General features: G+C 40.1%; 1 protein-coding gene across 3 annotated transcripts in view; it reads right to left on the bottom strand.

Moving 5' to 3' along the window:
- Window positions 1-5,521: 5,521 nt before the first annotated feature.
- Window positions 5,522-18,172, bottom strand: part of FOXK2 (forkhead box K2) — a 49,069-nt gene continuing 36,418 nt past the window's right edge. For 2 of the 3 annotated variants that reach the window (XM_074846971.1, XM_074846972.1), the window contains exons 3-9: window positions 17,372-17,519; window positions 16,768-16,914; window positions 13,647-13,840; window positions 12,644-12,819; window positions 11,310-11,606; window positions 10,850-11,059; window positions 5,522-7,724 (exon numbers count right to left, since the gene is read on the bottom strand). In XM_074846971.1, the coding sequence (XP_074703072.1) occupies window positions 7,528-7,724; window positions 10,850-11,059; window positions 11,310-11,606; window positions 12,644-12,819; window positions 13,647-13,840; window positions 16,768-16,914; window positions 17,372-17,519 (1,369 nt within the window). In that variant the 3' untranslated portion in view covers window positions 5,522-7,527. Of the gene's footprint in view, window positions 7,725-10,452; window positions 10,615-10,849; window positions 11,060-11,309; window positions 11,607-12,643; window positions 12,820-13,646; window positions 13,841-16,767; window positions 16,915-17,371; window positions 17,520-18,172 lie in introns of all 3 variants that reach the window. The other variant, XR_012625942.1, reaches the window with a different exon arrangement.

Genomic DNA, 18,172 nt, shown 5'->3' with positions numbered 1-18,172 from the left:
CTTTAGATTAAACACGAGTGCCTGCCACATGGGGAGATCTGCGGGAGGCTGTACGTGTGTACAACTGGCCTTAGAAAAAGGGGTGTGAAAACAGACGCCTTTAGGCATCGCTTTACATCCACTGGATGGCTGGGAATGGGGGGACCACTCCGGATCATGCTCACATAAACCTGGAGCTGCGGGGCTGGGAGCAGGAGTGCTGCCTTCCCCAGCCCCCCTGCACAGCCACGGAGGAGAGGGGACAAGCAGCTGCAGGCACCTGGAGCTTGGACCATGCTCATCCTCTGGGCTGGGGGGGACAGTCCCATGGTCAGGCCAGTGCTCAGCACCAGCTGTCCAGGTGCCAAACTGGAGGGAGGAGCTGGAGGCTGCTGGGCCCTGGCTGAGCCACCTAACGTCCCCTCGGGGCGTGGGGCCAGCCCCCAGGGCCCTCAGAGCTCCGGGCTCTGTCGAGGTGAGTCCTCCTGCAGCGCAAGAGCCAGTCCAGGTCTGGCAGCCACCCTGGGAGCCAGGTGGCACCCAGCGTACGGCTCAGCAATGGCTTTAAACTTGCAGACTTTTTTATTTTTTATTTGAGATGTTGCATACTAAATACTGTTGGCCTAGGGACAGGTAGGTTAGACTAAACCGACTGACTGGTAACCTCTTTCCTGAAATGATGATCTGGCAATGAACGTTCACTGCTGACCTGAGGCACAAGAGACTAAACCAGGAACTGGAATAGACACAAGCTCCGCTCACAGCACTGAATGCCGGGGGAGGGAAGTCTTGCTCTTCTGAAACTTAATTTCACAGATGCTTCAAATCTGACATGCCCGTTCACTCTAAGATTGTTTAGCTGCAAACTCTCTAACTTTGACAAGTTTCTTTTAGTGTCACATAACATACTAAGGACTAACTTCTACGCAGATTTTGATGTCAAGGTTGCATGTTGCTTTTATGTGTATTTAATCACAAATTGTTTTGCACACTTATTTGTAATATGTTATTTCTTTTCAATAAAAGTGACTAATTTTGCTGTATTCACTGATGATCACAGCCGAAGTTCCTGGTGCTGTAGGTTTTGGGGAATAAATATGTAACTGAGTAAACAGTGGTGGCTGTTGAAGGACAGAAGCTGAATCATGCTGCCCTGGAAACTGAGGACAGAAGTACAGGAAGGGGATGCGTAGGTGAGGATTTATACCCAGACAAGTCCAACTTCCAGTGCAAACCAGTTTGTGGTCACCCCGCTGGCCGCAGCTGCTGTGCTGACGCTTCTTACCTTTTAGCAGCTGTCTGAGCAGAACGACCCGCTGGGAACTGCCCTCTCCCCGGAGAAGGGCATGCACAGGGAAGCATCACAAACCCTTCTCCAAGGATGATTTAAATCCTCTCCCTGGTGTGGCTGTAAGCTGTTTATGATCCAGGCAGCTGCACTCACTTTAAATAGCAAGGAAACTGCTTTAACTAAAACATTAAGCCTTCTGCTCAGTGCTTTGAAGGTTTTACATACCTTAATCCGCTGATGCACCGTCCCCCTGCCCTCCCGTTAAAGTTACCCTATAGGTGACCAGAGAGATTATGACCGTATTTCTTGGTTGATTAAAACTCTGCTGAACTTGTAAAACCTCCCCTAAACATCTCTTCAAGTGTGACAGCAAGAAGGACAAGAAGACTAACTGCCCGGGCTGACAGCAATGCTGTGCTAACGATGGAATCCCTTAATACATACCTAAACATCATTAATATCAAATTCCTCCTTCTTGCAAATCCTCTCCAAGTACACAGGCTATTTTACAGGGATTGAAAATTAGGTAAAAGAATGATCTTCCCCCCCCAGTGTTTGCTGCAGGCTGCCCTCCCAGCACTTCACCACATGACTGTCTGCTGTACTGCATTATGTAGGTAAATGTAACCAAAATTTGCATTAAGCAGGACAGAGGATAAGCATACATCTACAATCAAGTGGAATAGTATTTTGGTCACTTTTTTGGAAAATAAATAGTGCTTTAAGTATGAGGTAGACCCCATCTCCACCACGCTGACTTCCCCGATGCCGCGGCGCAGGGTGAAGTGGCAGCAGCACAGGCTGGGGGGGGTCACGGCAGCAGCGTGACGCCCTGCGCAGGGCAGCACCGAACCGCCATCCCCAGGGAGGGGCAGACGCTTCGCTGCAGGCAAAGCTGCCAAGGACCAGACCACCAGACACCCCCCGGCTCTACAGGAGGCTGCAGAGTTAAAGGGGGCAAGGCAAGCTGTCAGAAGTCTATGTGACAGAAGAGGATTAAGTAGATTTCAAAATGTCAAGTTGTTAGCTTAGGATGAGTATTACAGTCCAGAGGTCCAACAGCATTTACTCCTTTAAGTACAGTGTCTTAACTCCCAGCTAGAAACACGTGGCCTCGGGAGACAGCCCCGCTCAGAGCACCCCACGGACTGGGAGGACACAGGCCAGTGGTGCAGACTGTTCATCGGTGAGGAAAGGGCACGATTTGCAGAGTAAGTCTAAAACGTGACTATTCCTGAAAAACAATGTATTTCCACCAGCATCAGCTATTTACAGATTATTAATTTCTTTTGTATTTAAAAATAACCAAACACCTTCTCTCCCACTTTTGCTGTCTCTTTCCATAGCACCTGTTTCACAGCTCAGAATCCTGAAAGGAGAACTAAAAGATCAGCCAGTGCAATAAATTCAACGGTAATTCCAAGTATTTGCCAGCAGGAGCCATTTCTTTCGGAAACAAGTATTTCTTCCAGAACCTTCAGGTATTCACATCAAAGCAGCAAATAAAAGATGAACCAGTAAGGTTAGAGGACGCGAGACACAAGACCAGTTCTTACAGCTGGAGGCCAGAAGCTGCAGCAGGCGCTGCTGACCCAAGGACAAAGGCTACAGAACAACGTCCGCTTCAGACAGTCCCTCGTGCTGGAGTCCCACGCTAGTGAATCCACCTCTTTCTTACTAAGCCATCTCAATGCCCCCATTTTACTGCAGTTTTTTCTCCTTCTTCCCCAAAGGTTGTATTTGTTTAAACAAGCCAATGACTCTGTTTGTTCTGGTCTGTAAGAGATTCTGTGGAATTTCACAAAATAGTCCATTCTTTTTGTTAAAGGAATAGGTTACGCTCTTTCAGCTTCCAATATTCCAGCCCTTGACAGTAGTTTCACAGCCCTTTGATTTCTCCCCAACATTTCTTCAAAGTATTGACATGAAAACCTGACCCAGCATCCTAGTAAGTTTTTCAAGTACTTCAGACAGAAGCATTTCCCCGACTCTGATGAGAAACAAGAACATAACTAACGCATAAAAAGAGGATCAGAAACCAAACCAACATTAATGAAAATTATTCCAGTAAGCGCACATCTCATTAAACTTTTTTAAAAAAATAATCATCTGTTACCATGGCAGCATGTGCTATCAACACATTTGTGGCCAATGCTTTTTGAAGTCAAATCACTGCACTAATGCAAATCCCTGGCTACGTACCTGAAATCAGCCCCAAATGCTAACACAACTTCTAGAGGAATGAGCCTCTGATACATGCAGAAAATAATTCAGTCTAGCTTGATTATTAATAGTTGGGAAAGAAAACAAGTAGAAACAGAAATAAAACTTGTTTTCATCTGTGAGTCCACAAATAAGATCAAGGACAACCTGGTTAAAAGCAACCCAGGCACTAACTTCAGACATTCCCTTTAGCAATTAATTGTGTGTCACTAGAGTGCAGGATTCTTGGCAAGAATGTTAAACTATGTAGTTAAGACGTGTGTGCAGAAAGGGGTCAACTGGGTTAGTAGAAAGCAACTCAATTCAGTGTAAATGAGATGTATATATAAAAATACTATTTTAGATAAATCTCTCTCACACAGACACGTATATATATATAAAATCACAACTATACAAAATCACAACCCAACCTGTATTGATGACTATCAACCACTCAAAATTTACCTTTTGGGGACAATTAAATCAAGACACAAAACACAGATCTGCACATAGATCACTGGAACTTCCAAGTTCCGCTTTTGGATGTAGCGATTCTAAAAAGCAACATTTTAAAATGAACCTGTATGGTAACAATCATGCAAGTAAAGGCAAAGACTTTCCAGTTTTGCCTCCTGCACGGCAATCTGTACTGTGAAGCAGTTTATGAAGCAGAAGTGCTTTTGCAGGTAGCTTTTGGCATTAGCACGGTACAGGTATTTACCTTAATCAGCACAATTAAAATGGCATAATAAAGACTGCTACCGCTGTGGTAAGCGCGCTGCAATGTGGGCAGGGGGGAGGTAGCAGCTCAGAACCGAGACTAACCACACGGAGCAAAAAGAATTAGCCTTTCCCCCCACTCCCTCCCCAGTCCCCTCTCCGTGTTGAAGACTCGGTGTCGCTTTGCTGGATCACACGATACCCTACAGCTGCAGCACGAAGGCAGAACTGCGGTGTCCAAAGGCAAGAATATCCCCCTGCCAGGAGACCAGGAGAAAGCTGCCGCCTTCCCAAACCCGCGGGGACGTGGGGCCACTGCCACACGCAGCGGGATCAAAACCAAAGCGGGCATAAGGTCAGGGAGAGGGATGTCTTGCAAGGAGGACAGAACTCACCAGCAGTGGAGACGAACACTTCCATCACTAGAAGCAAATGCACACTTAGGTCTTCCACAGGTCAGAATTCTGAGTCTTTTTCAAAGTTAAAGATTACACAAAAGCTGACTCTTAACACAAAGAACACTGAACAGGCAGCCTGGAAGGAGCACAAAAGGAAATAATACCATGCATCATAAAACACAAAAGGTAACTGGAAAGGGAACATCAATTCCTAAAGAGAGGTCAAATCTCTACATACATGCATCACCTGAAGAGATTCTCCTTTGCAAAAGAAAGATGACACTGACCACAGGAGGCCAGGATGACCGGCACGTAAGCCCAACTTAAGAAAGGTCACGAGCATCCCCTCAGCAGCAGCAGTGTGACAGGAGTCTCACTCAGCCTCTGCTACTCTGCGGTACCCATCGCTGTATTAATAGTGGGAAGCACATAAATACGTAGACAAACCAGGGAACAGTTTTTGTTTCAGCAGTCCGACGACTCAATTTAGTAAGGCCTGACACGTAAGACGTAGAAGTCTGCATTAGACAAAAGCACTGGGGATTATCCTGTATGAGCATTCTTCAGCATCCCCAAAAGCACGGATAAGCAGATGTTATTTTTATGTAAGAACGTAAGCAGTTTTCTCACATCGCACACAGCTTTTTCAAAGGTTTATCCATCTGAACGAAGACGTGTTCTTGTGCCAAATTCCACACGCACCAAAAAGTGTAAAACACCACAAGGTTACAGGAGCCAGGCCATATTCTCATCTCCCCCTCTACCCAGGAGGACACCACGTACCGCTTGCCTACCGTTAACTGATAGTAAGGATCACCTTGGCTTGTTTGGTCTGATACCGTTCCTGTGGCACTGCCAACATAAATCGGATTAATCACCCCAAAATATACATAAATATTTCAAACACACTTGTTGAGTAATTTCAACTTAGTTGATTTGCTGAATAAAATTTAATTTTATTTAAAAAATCTTATACACTATTATTCACCTAGCCCTAGTTGTGAACAGATTCTCACTTCTGAAAATAAACCACATTCTAGTCAATTCATTCAACACCAAATTAAATTACTAGTACTGGATTTTTTTTCTTAAAAAAAGTATGTTAAAACTTTACTTTTTTATTTTTAAAACCTCTAAACAAAATCTTGCAATTTTACAGAAATGTTTCTTTTCAGGTTATGCTTTTTTTTAAATGCCTGTTATAAATTCAGCTTGTGTAGAGTTTGGTTTTTTTATAGTTTTTTAATATGTATTATCTGCAGAGACATTGTAACAGTTCCATTTTGTGGATGAACACAAAACTTGTACAGATTTCTCATATTTGGTCTTTAGGTAAATAGTTCCCAAAAGCTGCCTAAATAAACCACTCCAAACTGTTCAGTCCATCATGAAAATACAGTTTTTCCTTTCATAGCAGGAAAGGAAATATAAATAATGCATCACTATTACAGAAAATGACAAAAATCAGATTCAAATTAAGCCAACTATCTAGCTTTCACTCACCTTACTGCATGAGGAAATAAGACATTATGTGAATTAAAGACTGAACAGCAGCCTTACGTTCAAATTTAATTTTGAAATGTAAAGTGGAATCTATTACCACAATTAAAGTGAGAAATTACCAATACATTTTAAAATGTTCAACTGCAGAACACACACTTAAAAAAAAAATTATTATAATAATATGGTAGCCACTGTTAGAAAACCACAACAGCTACTCTTAATGGAGACCCCAAAAGGTCAGTGTATGACATCAAAAGTGTTACGGAGAAACTGGTCAGATTAATTTCTACTGATGGGTGCTTAAGCTTAAAAATATCGAATATACCTCTGACAAGATAATTTTACTCTTTTTAAAAGGACTTGTGATAAAGAATTTCATCTTTCTAAATGAAGAACAGTCTGTTATCTTAAACATACACAATATTAAGCGAGACTCTTGTTTTACTTTAGACTGGAAAAATATGCCAGGGACAGTCAAAGTCAACACAAAGTAACAAACAGCAAAAGGTAGCAGAAAGAGAAACAGGTAAGTGCAGCTCTGGTCAAATTCATAGCAGTTCTTTACGTCAGTTAACGGCTCATTTACATTGTAATTTCTAATCAGTTACATGCAAGCCCAAAGAAGCATTTGATCACTACACATGGTAATAAAATTTGATTAAATTTATCAGGCAACTGCTAAAATATGAAAATTTGCAGATGTAATAAAGTAGCTTTATCTGAACTTTAACAGGACAGACAAAAGTAAATCATTCCATTGGTTAAAAAACCCCTACATTCAGTTTTTTACCAAACAAAATTTCACATGAAAAGTATTGTGTGATTCCAAAGTTTCCGGAGTAGAAATGGAGTGATTTGAAATGTCAAAGACCCCATTATTTTGCAAAGAAATGAAAATACACCTCAAAAATTTCTAATTCCACATGTGAACAACAAAATACTGCATATCTACCAACAACTGCATCGGGTAGGTCATTATGAAAGGCTAGCTGCCAAGATGTAGGAAATGGCTCCTTGCCTCTGTTCCCTTTAAGGAATATACAATCGTTTGAAACCAGTTCACACTAAGCGCTTATCATGCTGCCGTTACACTGAGATACTCAGTCCTTAAAATAATCTGATAAAGATTTTTTTAAAGCTGCAGCCCTCCCCAACACTGTATTTCTCAGTGTGCACAGTTCGGTAGGGGGCAGGGAGGAGCGGGGGTCACAGCCTCTGGAACAAGATGTTTTGCAGTTTGACTTTAAATTACCAAGTTTTAAGGCCACCTGTGTTGGGTTTTTTTCAGTGCTGAAAGTTGAAGTCTGATCACAGGGCCCCTTTCCCCACTGCGTGAGAACATGTTCCAACATTTTAGGTGTTATACTTAAGTGTCTCCTTTTGGCACCATGGAGTTTATTTTTTTTTAAAAAAAAAGAAAACTCCCCTAAGTTTCTAGTTCTGGCTGCCTTTATCACTCACTGCCACAGATGGGGTGTCCACGTTAACAGCTATGACTATGCTCTCTCCATCTTCTGTTTTGATACGTTTGAGTTCCTGCTGTTCTGACTGGTCTCCGTTCTGGCGCTTTGTTGGAAGAGATGCCGATGCAGATGCATGAGTTGCTAACATATGCAAAGGACTCGCAGCAGCTGTAAAAAGATAATAAAAACTTCAGCACCCTAATCCTTGTCAAAACAGATGATACTGAAAGCAAACTTGTATTTTCATTAAAATTAAAAATTCCTTTATTGATACTACGTGGGGTATTAGCAATCCCAACCAGGGTTCGGGTCCAATTGCTTAATCTTTGTACAAACCTGAAGGACATTTTCCCAACTCACTCAACATTCATGCACATTTGGACAAAGGCAGGAGAACAGGGAAGTATCTCCATTTTGTCAATGGAGAGCTGGAGACAGAGAAGGACTAAATGACTGAAGCCAAGCTACACCAGAATTTGTGACAGAACTGGGAAGCAAATTCAAAATCCCCTTTCAGTAGGTTCTGGCCATGTCTATGATCTCTGCAGAATGCATTCCTTGCCCCGGAAGGAGAGCACCACCGTGTCAGAGTCATCTGTGGCCATAAGCTATTTAAGAAAAGCTACACAATTCACACAGCCATGAGATGTACACGACTCAGGCAGCGATGCCTCTCTGACAGATGAGACGTTTACCCACAATGTAAGAAAAAGGCAGTGCTTTAACGAGTAGTAGCGTTAAGAAATGATGCATTTGATTAGATTCAAGTGCACAACTGAACGAGATCAACAGAAATGTATGTAGTTCAAAAGCCTGAATCTTTCTCATTCTGTGGGAGTCCAAGTCCCCATTAATAGGTGAGTACAGTCCTTTAAACTCTCCGCGACATCCAAAGGTTCCTCCCCTCTACCTGCTGTTAACAATCTGCTTCTCAATATCGGCCCTGACTTTATTAAACCAACTATTCAAATGTCTTTGCAAATAATGCAAAATACTAATTATATATTTATTCATTACATTTCATAAAAATTTATCTAAGCATTATCAAACCACCTGCTTTTTTTTTTTTTTTTTTACACACAAGCTCCTTTTCTTCAGCACCAGCGCTTTGGTGACATTATTACAGCATTCCCTGCTAGTGGAGCTTAAACATGAGGTCCATAAGGAATTCTTATTTGCTAAAGTTGCTACATTTGCTTTTAGTAAGCTATCCTAGAGAACACCTGGAATATCACCTCTGCATGGAACCAAAGTGCTTTGTACTTAGTATTTACTGGTAGAACAAATACTTCAGAAAATATTTACCTGATGCAAAAAGCTTCACTGCAACTGTAAAATCATTTGTTCTTGTATCTGAACATTCATTCAGCTTTTCTACTAGAAAAGCTGTTCCTTCTACAATTTCTGAATAGATGCCGTAGAGATAGTTACTTCTGAATAAAACGTCTTACTGCAAATTTACTGTTGCTTAAATAAAAACAAGAAGTTCACCCCTCATCTTCAAACACACAGTAAGACTACTACTGCATTATTCGCTCCGGGGTCTGTTTAGTAGAAAGAGACTTGCTGGCTGCAGCCACAGCTGATACACAGAAGTATGAAATACACAAAAGAACACTGATGTTTGAAATCTACACTGAAAGTCGAAATAAAGAATACCTAGTTACATCATTTTAGTCTGCGGTAAGAGACCTGAATTTATTTTGGACTGCACAGCTTTCAGTTAGACTGACAGGTAGTAAAAAGTGCTGCCAAACTGTTTTGCTGAGAGTAAGATCTGAAAGCACCTTCTTTCTACAGAGAATGTTAGAACAGTAGTTGTTCTGGACTTAGCTTTCAGATTGCACAAATCTTCTTTCTCCAAATGCAGAGATAAACACACGCCCATAACGAATGTGTGTGTAAATACAGATGTATGCACATGAACACAGACATGTGTATGAGTGTGAACACAGACGTATTTGTAGACACGTACAAACAAATCTGTGTTTCTGTAGGCCTGGTTCCCCCCTTTAGATGCTTTGCCAGGGAATTACCTGGTATCTTGCTGGTTTAGGAGTTACAGTAACAGAGAGACCAGCACCTGGAATACACCTCACTTGCTGTTCAAAATGTGAACATCTCATGAGGTATTTAAGCCCAGGAATCTCAAAGTGAAAACTCCCATCACTGCAAGCACACCCCTAACAGACACAGTGAAATAGTGAGAAGCACCCCAATTCTACTCCTACGTTCAGGCACATTCCTTAAACACACCTAGCAGCCATGAGGCTTCCCTACCAAGGAAAACACGTTGAAATCAGCTGGGTTTTCAGAGTCCAGGAAAGAGACAAAAAGAATTATTTCTTACTTTTAAAAAATAACTTTTCAGTATATTTCATGACTCTCAGTTCAATTCATATATCCCTTCTGGCAAAAAAAGTGCATATAAAGTCTGACAGCGATTGCTTTTGCTTTACTTAAGCTGGAAATTAAGTGGAAGCAGACAAAACACTGACCTATAAATGTCAGTGATGGAAGAAGAGCAGAAGAGAAAGCAGGTAATTCACTTCATCAGAAAGACTTTAGAGCAGAAATGCAGGTAATAAATTGATATAAGGTAGCCTAAAACTATTTCTATAAACCTATTTTATGACAAAAAAGCTCATTCAGTATCAGGTAACATCTCAAAGTGAAACTGTTAGAACAAGCTGTATGCACCTGCAAAGCAAACCAAAACAATGTTCTGTGAACAAGCGTGAGTATATGAAAATTATGACAAAGTACTGCCAAGTCTGAGAGGGGAAAGATGGTATTCAGACAAGAAGAATCTCAAAATCTTACAGAATTTTTGTCATTTTTAGTACAGGTTCAATAAAAACAGAATAAAAAGTAACAGTTCAAAAAGCCAACCCACAAGCAAGTTCTGTCTTGTTTTCCTGTTGGTTGGATCTTGACAAATCATCTGGGGAGCAGTTACCATTTTAATGGCACTGTTTTACAGGAACTTCTTTAAAAACTTGTTTATATCCTGGGTTTAATGAGGAGGGAGGACGGGTTGTCACCACTAAGTACATCCCTATAATGACCACAAAGAGAATAAATAGCTGTTCAGGTAATCATCAATGAGGAGAAACACCGGTTCTTACCAACAAGGAGGGAACAATCCCTTACAAAGGCTGTAATCTAAATTTTTTGCAGAACTTAGTTTTCAGTGTAACTAAGACATGAAAACAGAATTCAAAAATTCTGCACTGGTCACACTGAGGTTTTAACACATACAAAGCAACAGAACATTTTAACCCAGTACGTACCAGCGTTGCCCTGCCCTTGTATCGCAGTGGTGATAGGTACTATGTGCGTTCCGTTCTGCGTTACAGTTTTTATTGGTAGCTGGTGTTGACCTAGAGGTGCCTGTTGCACTATAGTAACTGTCTGTAAGGGTGTGGTCTGAGATGTCTGAATGATACGACTAGCAGCTCCTATTGCAGCATGACTAATAGCAGGTATAGGCTCCACTTTAACTGAAAAACAGAAAATAAAACATTGTTAAAAATAAGAAAGCGTTAAAGATCCGTATCTTTTAACTCAATCAACCCTCAATGAAAAAGTTTTATTACTAGCTCCAACATAGCTCAGAAATTATGATGCACAATCCTCGTTTTAGCCAAACATTTCAAGTGTTCATCTGGAAGGAAGTTTTAAATAATGATCCTTCTGTATAAAGAGCTAACAAATTAACAAAGCAAAACAAAGAACCCCACAGGTTCTCACCTTTTACTTCCTTGTGGTCTCCATTCTCTTGAGGTTCCACCTTGGGTTGGGTTACCATCGCAGCTTGTGTGACTACTGCCTGTCCAGCTACAGTGTAAGTGTTTGCTGGTGCTAATCCAGTCACATTTGTGACAGACACAGCTGGTATCTGGTGGACAACATGAACTGTCTGAACTACAGGCTGCTGGGATGTCGATGTTGTCACAGGAGTTGCAACAGTGTAGGTGACGGGTTTAATAGTTTGTGGTAGCTGCCGTTGTACAGTAATTAAAACTGGTTGGCTAGATAGAGGTGATCCTACCAAGGAAGAGATAAAAATTAGGCCGACAATTTTAATTATTTCTTTTAAGCCAGTCATTCTTTTCAACTTACACTAAAGCCTCAGAAGATTAACAACCTCCTTCACTAATGCCTGAATGATCCAAAAGATAAAACCGCACACTGAAGATTATGACACATGGCTATTCCAAGCCACATATTCGAGGTAAGTGCTGTATTAGCTAAGTCCCAAACACCATTTGGGTGAAAGCCCCCCCACCTCTCCCCAAATGCAGCTGTGCTACCAAAGCTATGTTTAACACTCGTTTAGTAAAACTAGCCCCTTCCATCAACGGGAATGTATATATGCTTCAGGTATTGTGTGGAGGTCTGCACTGGCAAAACTCTCAGCTTCCGAGGCTGGGGAAAGCCTGGTGTCCCTGCTTCGGATCATGTCTGCCTTCACCACGAACGGTCACCGGCACTTCTGTAGTACCAGAATATCACCAAGAAAATGGATGGCAAAAGTATATAAACCAAGGTAATGAAACAAGTACACCCTTATTCCATCACGCCTTATGCTCATTCATTTATTTTTTTTTTTAAATAGGAAATTTCTTATCACACAAATTTATCCTTACTCTCTTTATCCTTTTCAATTCTTTTTATCCCCACCTTTGAAAGGATGGCATAACTACAGATGTGAGACATTTGCTTATTTCTGTAACCCAAGTAACATAAAGGCCGTGGTTTGGGTTTTGTTTGTTTGTTTTCCCTAAACCAGAAAGAATACGTTTTGAAAGGAAGTGACAACTGCTGTAAGACAGTACGGTCCTATACAGGACAGAAGCACAACTCTGCTTAGTAACAAAGTGATCAAGGGTGCTGGAACGCACAGAGATAACAGTCTGTATGCAAACAGAATTTCCCTGGCATGTTTATTAAAGATTTGCTGTAAATGTTAAGAGGTTAAATATTTCCCCTTTTTTTTGGTGTACATGTGAAGTCTTGGTGATATTTATATGTTAGCCCTCTCCCACCTCCAACCCCCAACCGCTTATTTCAGGATTCCTCACCTGGGGCACTCTGTGCAAATCGCGCTTCTTGTATTACCGCTAGTTTTGGCTGGATAGCACTAGGCTCAGGTTCCATTGGGACTGGAGATCCTTCCCTGGACAGACTCTCGGGGGTCTGGACTCCACTGGAGTGCGCAGACAACACTCCAGAGTGATTAGGAGAAGCTGGGGCACTTCTGTATTTAAAAATGAAAGCAGCAGCTGATGTGTTTTAACTTCTGAACGGTGAAAGACAGTGACCTTCCTCTAAAGAGACCATAACACACACTGCCCACAGGAGGGCACCTCTGCCTTCCGGCAAGTACAGTTACAACCCAAAGCAGTTCTGATGATCTTTTATAAAGCTTCTGTTAAACAGAGACAGAATTTAAAAGCAAACTTCAGGTATAGTTAATGGGAGAAGAAGTGGCTGGATGCCTTCTTAGGGAGACTCTCTAAATCTGTGAAACATGAACATTTCTTCTGGTGGAGAAGAATGATGAGCAAATTTCAGTCTACAGGGCAAGTAATAAAAGATCTGCACCAGCAGAAAGGCTGTAACTTTACAGAGGGAATAATTTAAATTCATGTATTTCCCCAGCATGAATTCTGCTTGATCATTATCAAACTAATTATATAATTGTCATCTCTAAGTTCAATAAAATACTACTTGGTATTTGATAATTTTCTTTGCAAACAGTTTTTAAATGCAGTAGATGGCAGTTAGAAATTCAAATTATAATTCTGTAAAAAGAAAAAACCCAAAGGTACAGCAAGGCTTGCTTACATTAACAATCTGACAGTTAGTTATGCAAACCAAGTCAGTTCTTTAATGCTAAAAACAAGCAATAAAAACAAGCCTAGTGTATGGGGCAGCCTCCTAGCAAATGACACAGAATTCAAATACTGAGTCTGGATGAAATTAAATTACTAAACTTGTGACTGTATCCAAAACTATCAAGTCTGTATCAGCCTGAAGATTAAACAACAGCCATAGTCTTTTTGTTCATCTGTTTTTCCTTACCTAGAAGAGAGTGGTCCCAGAGGGGTTCTAAAGCAAGGTACTCCCCTAGGCCGCCTTTTCCTAAAAGCCTGCTCTATTAATTTGCTTTCAGAGGCAGGGTCTATCCTCCAGAATGAGCCTTTGCCTGGTTCTTCCTGGGAACGTGGTACTTTGATGAAATAACGATTCAGAGAGAGATTGTGACGTATTGAATTCTATGGAACATAAAAAAATATGTAGAATTCATATAACTTTTCCAAGTCAGAATGTGGCCTACTGCAGCAGTTTGTACTATAGGAGTCTCGGGGTTCAGCTCTAATTCCTGAATTCAACAGAACTCAGAGCACTACAAAGGCAGTGCCATAAACCTGAAAGGACTCTTGCATTTTTCAACTCTTTCCCAACAATTAAAAAACCAGTACGCTAACGCGGCAATAACAGGAATCCCATTTAATTCTCTAATGAGAAACACAGTGATTGCAACAAACTATTAGAACACTACAAATACTTGCGCATAACGCAGTGGGGAAAAAAAAAAAAAAAAAAAACCACAAAAAAAACAACAACAGTCTTCATACACCACCCTTCCCCAGGTGTCAAAGAAAATATCAGTTCATTCTAGGAGGGCCAGTAAAATACAGCATATACTGATTCTGATCTTGTATGATAACCTTGTTACTGTTCCACAACACAGAAAGAAAAGGTTAAATTACACAAGTTCCAAATGCAGCTAGATTGTTGGGAGTTCACCCACAGTCCAGTCTGTCTCAACAAAGGAGCCAAGGATTTAGTGTGTCTAGAAAAACAACAAATGGCAGCAGGTCCTAAAACAGCTCTTCAGCGAGATCTTCATTACTGCCCTCTAGTTTGCACATTACTTTATCCTCACTTTGCTCTAACACAAACAACTCTTCAATCAGAGAGATCTAGAAAACTGCTAACACCCTGAAGTGGCTGTATCTATGGTTGGCTTTATACAAATAAATTTTTTTTTAAAGATCGATAAACCCAAAATCTCTCTAAATATTAACCCTGAACAAGAAGAAAATAATGATAAGTACACATACTGAAATACTTGTGGGGGAACAGAGGAAAAAAGGAGAAAAAGCTTGATGTTAACAAAAGCTCTTAAAAATTTGCAAAATCAAATGCAAATCTTGCTCAAATGTCTGAGTTCATGACCCTGATGGCAAGTTCGGAAAACTTAAAGCAATGATAACCATGTATGGTTTCTTAAATGCAAACTGATGAAACCAGAAATGGTTTTCCCTGTCAAAACTGAAACAGAACTAGAAAGATGCCAAGAACATGTATATAAATTGTATTTATTTCTCCATATGCTAGAATAAAAAAGTAGATCCAAGAGTACCTGCTAAACAAATTCACAAAGAGGAGTCTTCAAGTGTTTAACAAAATGAGACCTTTATATAATAAAGGATATAAATACCTCAATACTGTTCGTTAAGCTATAGGATTTAGATACTATACACGTGTGTATGTCCCCTGTTTTGAATAACATGCACATACATAGCCTCAAATATTACTTACAACATCTATCATATAAGTCACCCTAACTGTAATCTAACACTTGATGGATAAAAACTAGCAGAGCTCTTCAGACCTGAGGTACACCTGTTAGTGTTACAGCAGTGCGTTATATGACTAGTGACCAAACAGCATCTCATTTTCAGCTTCTCCAATTGTTCTTATGAATAGGTGTTAATTAATTATTTCAGAACATACTATATATCTGCTGTGTCTATCACCTTGGTTTTGTGAAGTATTATACATCTAAATACATACACTGTGCTAAAGGCAGAATTCTTTAACCGTGCATTACAATGTCTGTGCATGTTTGGTTCCATGATGCTTACATAAAGAAGCATTACACACACAGATATTCAAGGTATTTCAGAATAGGGAGCAAAAAGCACACCAACATTTTATAAACAGAATCTTGTTGCTAAAACAGATCTGTTAGTATGACTGCAGACAGGATTCTGCACTGCTTATGTGTGAAAGGGAAACAAAAGAGACTTCCTAGCCACAACAACAGCTAAGGCCTTTACTAGACAAACCATCAGCAAAAAGCTTGGAACAGCTACATTCCCCACTAACCTTGGAATTTCTCTAAGAGTAATTCAACTTTCATATAGGCCCTATGACAAATAACTATGTGATTAATATTTAAAAATCTACTCCTCTACTGAGGAGGCACGTATTCTTTAGTCTTCTGCTCGTACAACAAGTATTAACACTTCCTCACTTTTCCCCTCCCCCAGTCTCTCCAAATTTTACTTCCCTGAAAATAACTTCAGAGCATGCCTCTGCTGCAGCTCATGACTGTACTAAGCAGCAACACAGTGAAATTGATACTCCACGGTCAACAGTACAGTCCGAATGTTATACCGGCAAACTGGCCAGTCCTGCTAATTGTGCTCTTCTGTCCTTTGCTGAAACTAAAAACAGCAGCAAAGGCATTGAACCTTTATGCGTGTCTGGAAAGACTATGCCAGACTGATTCATGCTCAGTTAGTCATCCTGGCAAATGCTGAGGTTGGTCTCTTTAAAAATGAAAAGAAAGCAGAAATTAATTCTACAGAATTGAAGGGTTTGGTCTAACTCCATACACAAACAATTAAGTTCACAAATAAAAAAGGGCACATAACAGTGCAAGATAACGACAGGTAACACACACTTGTTCCTTCACTGTATTGCATGGTAAAGATCACCATTTTCAAATAAAACTGAACTTGTAACATTTAATATCTTAATTTTATCTCAAGATAACAATATGGATGTTTACACAATTATAAGTTACAGAGCACAACTACATTCCCAGATAGCATACGGATATTTAAATCCACAGTGCCAATTGTACTTTTCTTCCCTGAAAGTCTGTATGTATCCCTCCTAGAGGTTTAGGGAATACCATTCCATGAATAAAGCAACGTTTCCAATACAGAATAATGTAAATTGCCTACTTTGTTGGAGAACTTACAATCAGGAAAAAGACAAACACACTCATTTGACAAATGCTATTTATGAAGGGCTGTTAGGCTCACCAATTGACTTCTTATGACCATCTACAGCTGCCAGTATTACTCACAACTAAAAAAGACAGTCCAGCAATCAAATTTACCTGCCAGCCCTTGTCTGCTGTCCTGTAGTATGGATAATTTTTAGTTATGTGCGTATAAATTCCATTTAGTGTAAGCTGCTTATCAGGTGCCATTGTAATTGCTTGTACTATTAACTGTGCATAGGAGTAAGGTGGCTTAGAGTCGTCCTGTACAAGAAAAAGAAAAGTCTGCATCAATAAACTTCAAAGATACACACGCCTCTTTCTAAATCAAAGGATACAAAACACAATTACCTTGATTTAAGGCACTTTTGGACAACCAAAATCTTGAGCCAGAAAAGAAACTAAGACAATTTTGCTCTTCTGATTAGCAGATTTTAAGATAACATTAAAAATTAGGGGAAACACACAACACTAAAGAATTTTCAGTAGCCTATAAACAGATATATAACTGAAAATACACACAGACCCTCCCCCAAAGGGAAGGGAGGTAAATAAATAACTCCAATAAATACATAAATAAATCTAATCACAAAACCCTACAAACTGTTTTTAAAGTCTGTAATGTTAAATTATGACTTAGTGCACATTAGCAAACAACATTTCAGAAGTCTTACATTCACTTAAAATGTAATTTATGGGACTGATTTCAAACAATGTTTACCTTTGGGCTATCTCCACCCGATGCCTCCTTGTCATTTTCTGACTGTGAATTGTCAGCCATTAAATGTAGGTCAGATGGTATTACACGACTCATTTTGTACCCTGAAGAGCCTGCACCACGGGGGCTAGATGGGCAGGAATTTGCAGCACTGTAGAGCATAAAAAGAAGATCCTACTATTTTGTTATACAGTATATCACCACATTATGTCTAATCAAAAAGCTCTTATTGCAGAAAAGCCCACTATGAGAGCTTCTAGACTACAGTTAAGGGTCTGTCAGTATTTCCATGATAAACCCCATCTTCCAAGCCTTTCTAACTCATCCATGGGAATTAAAATCACTGCAGGAAGAAACCTGTCAAGTGAAGCTCAGGCTTTCCTCCTCAAAAGGATTAACTGATTTATTAGGTTGTACTGTGTGTGTGTAAGATTTGCCAACAGAAAAGTCCACTTTAACTGCATAAGCAATCACAAATTTTAAGACACTCGCTTGAAACAAGAAACACATCTTGCATGAAATTTCTGCCATATGCTTGTATTCAGTCTGCTCAAAAAAGATCATCTCTCCTGTGCAGTATTTTTGCATATTTGAGAAAATATAGCAAGCAGTGAGGGAAAAAAAAGTTTTGATTCTCATTTAAATCTAAGCCAACATTATTTTAAGTGTTTACAAGTATGTGCACATACATACACACACATATGTATGTATAAAAATCATAAACCTATCTAGAAATGGGATGTATCAGCACCGACCCATCTAATTTAACACACTGTTAGGCCAACAGAGCAGATACACTGTTAC

Source organism: Strix aluco, chromosome 21 (genome assembly GCF_031877795.1).
Source record: "Strix aluco isolate bStrAlu1 chromosome 21, bStrAlu1.hap1, whole genome shotgun sequence".
NCBI classification, from domain to species: Eukaryota; Metazoa; Chordata; class Aves; order Strigiformes; family Strigidae; genus Strix; species Strix aluco.
This window is presented reverse-complemented; position numbering and strand designations above follow the sequence as displayed.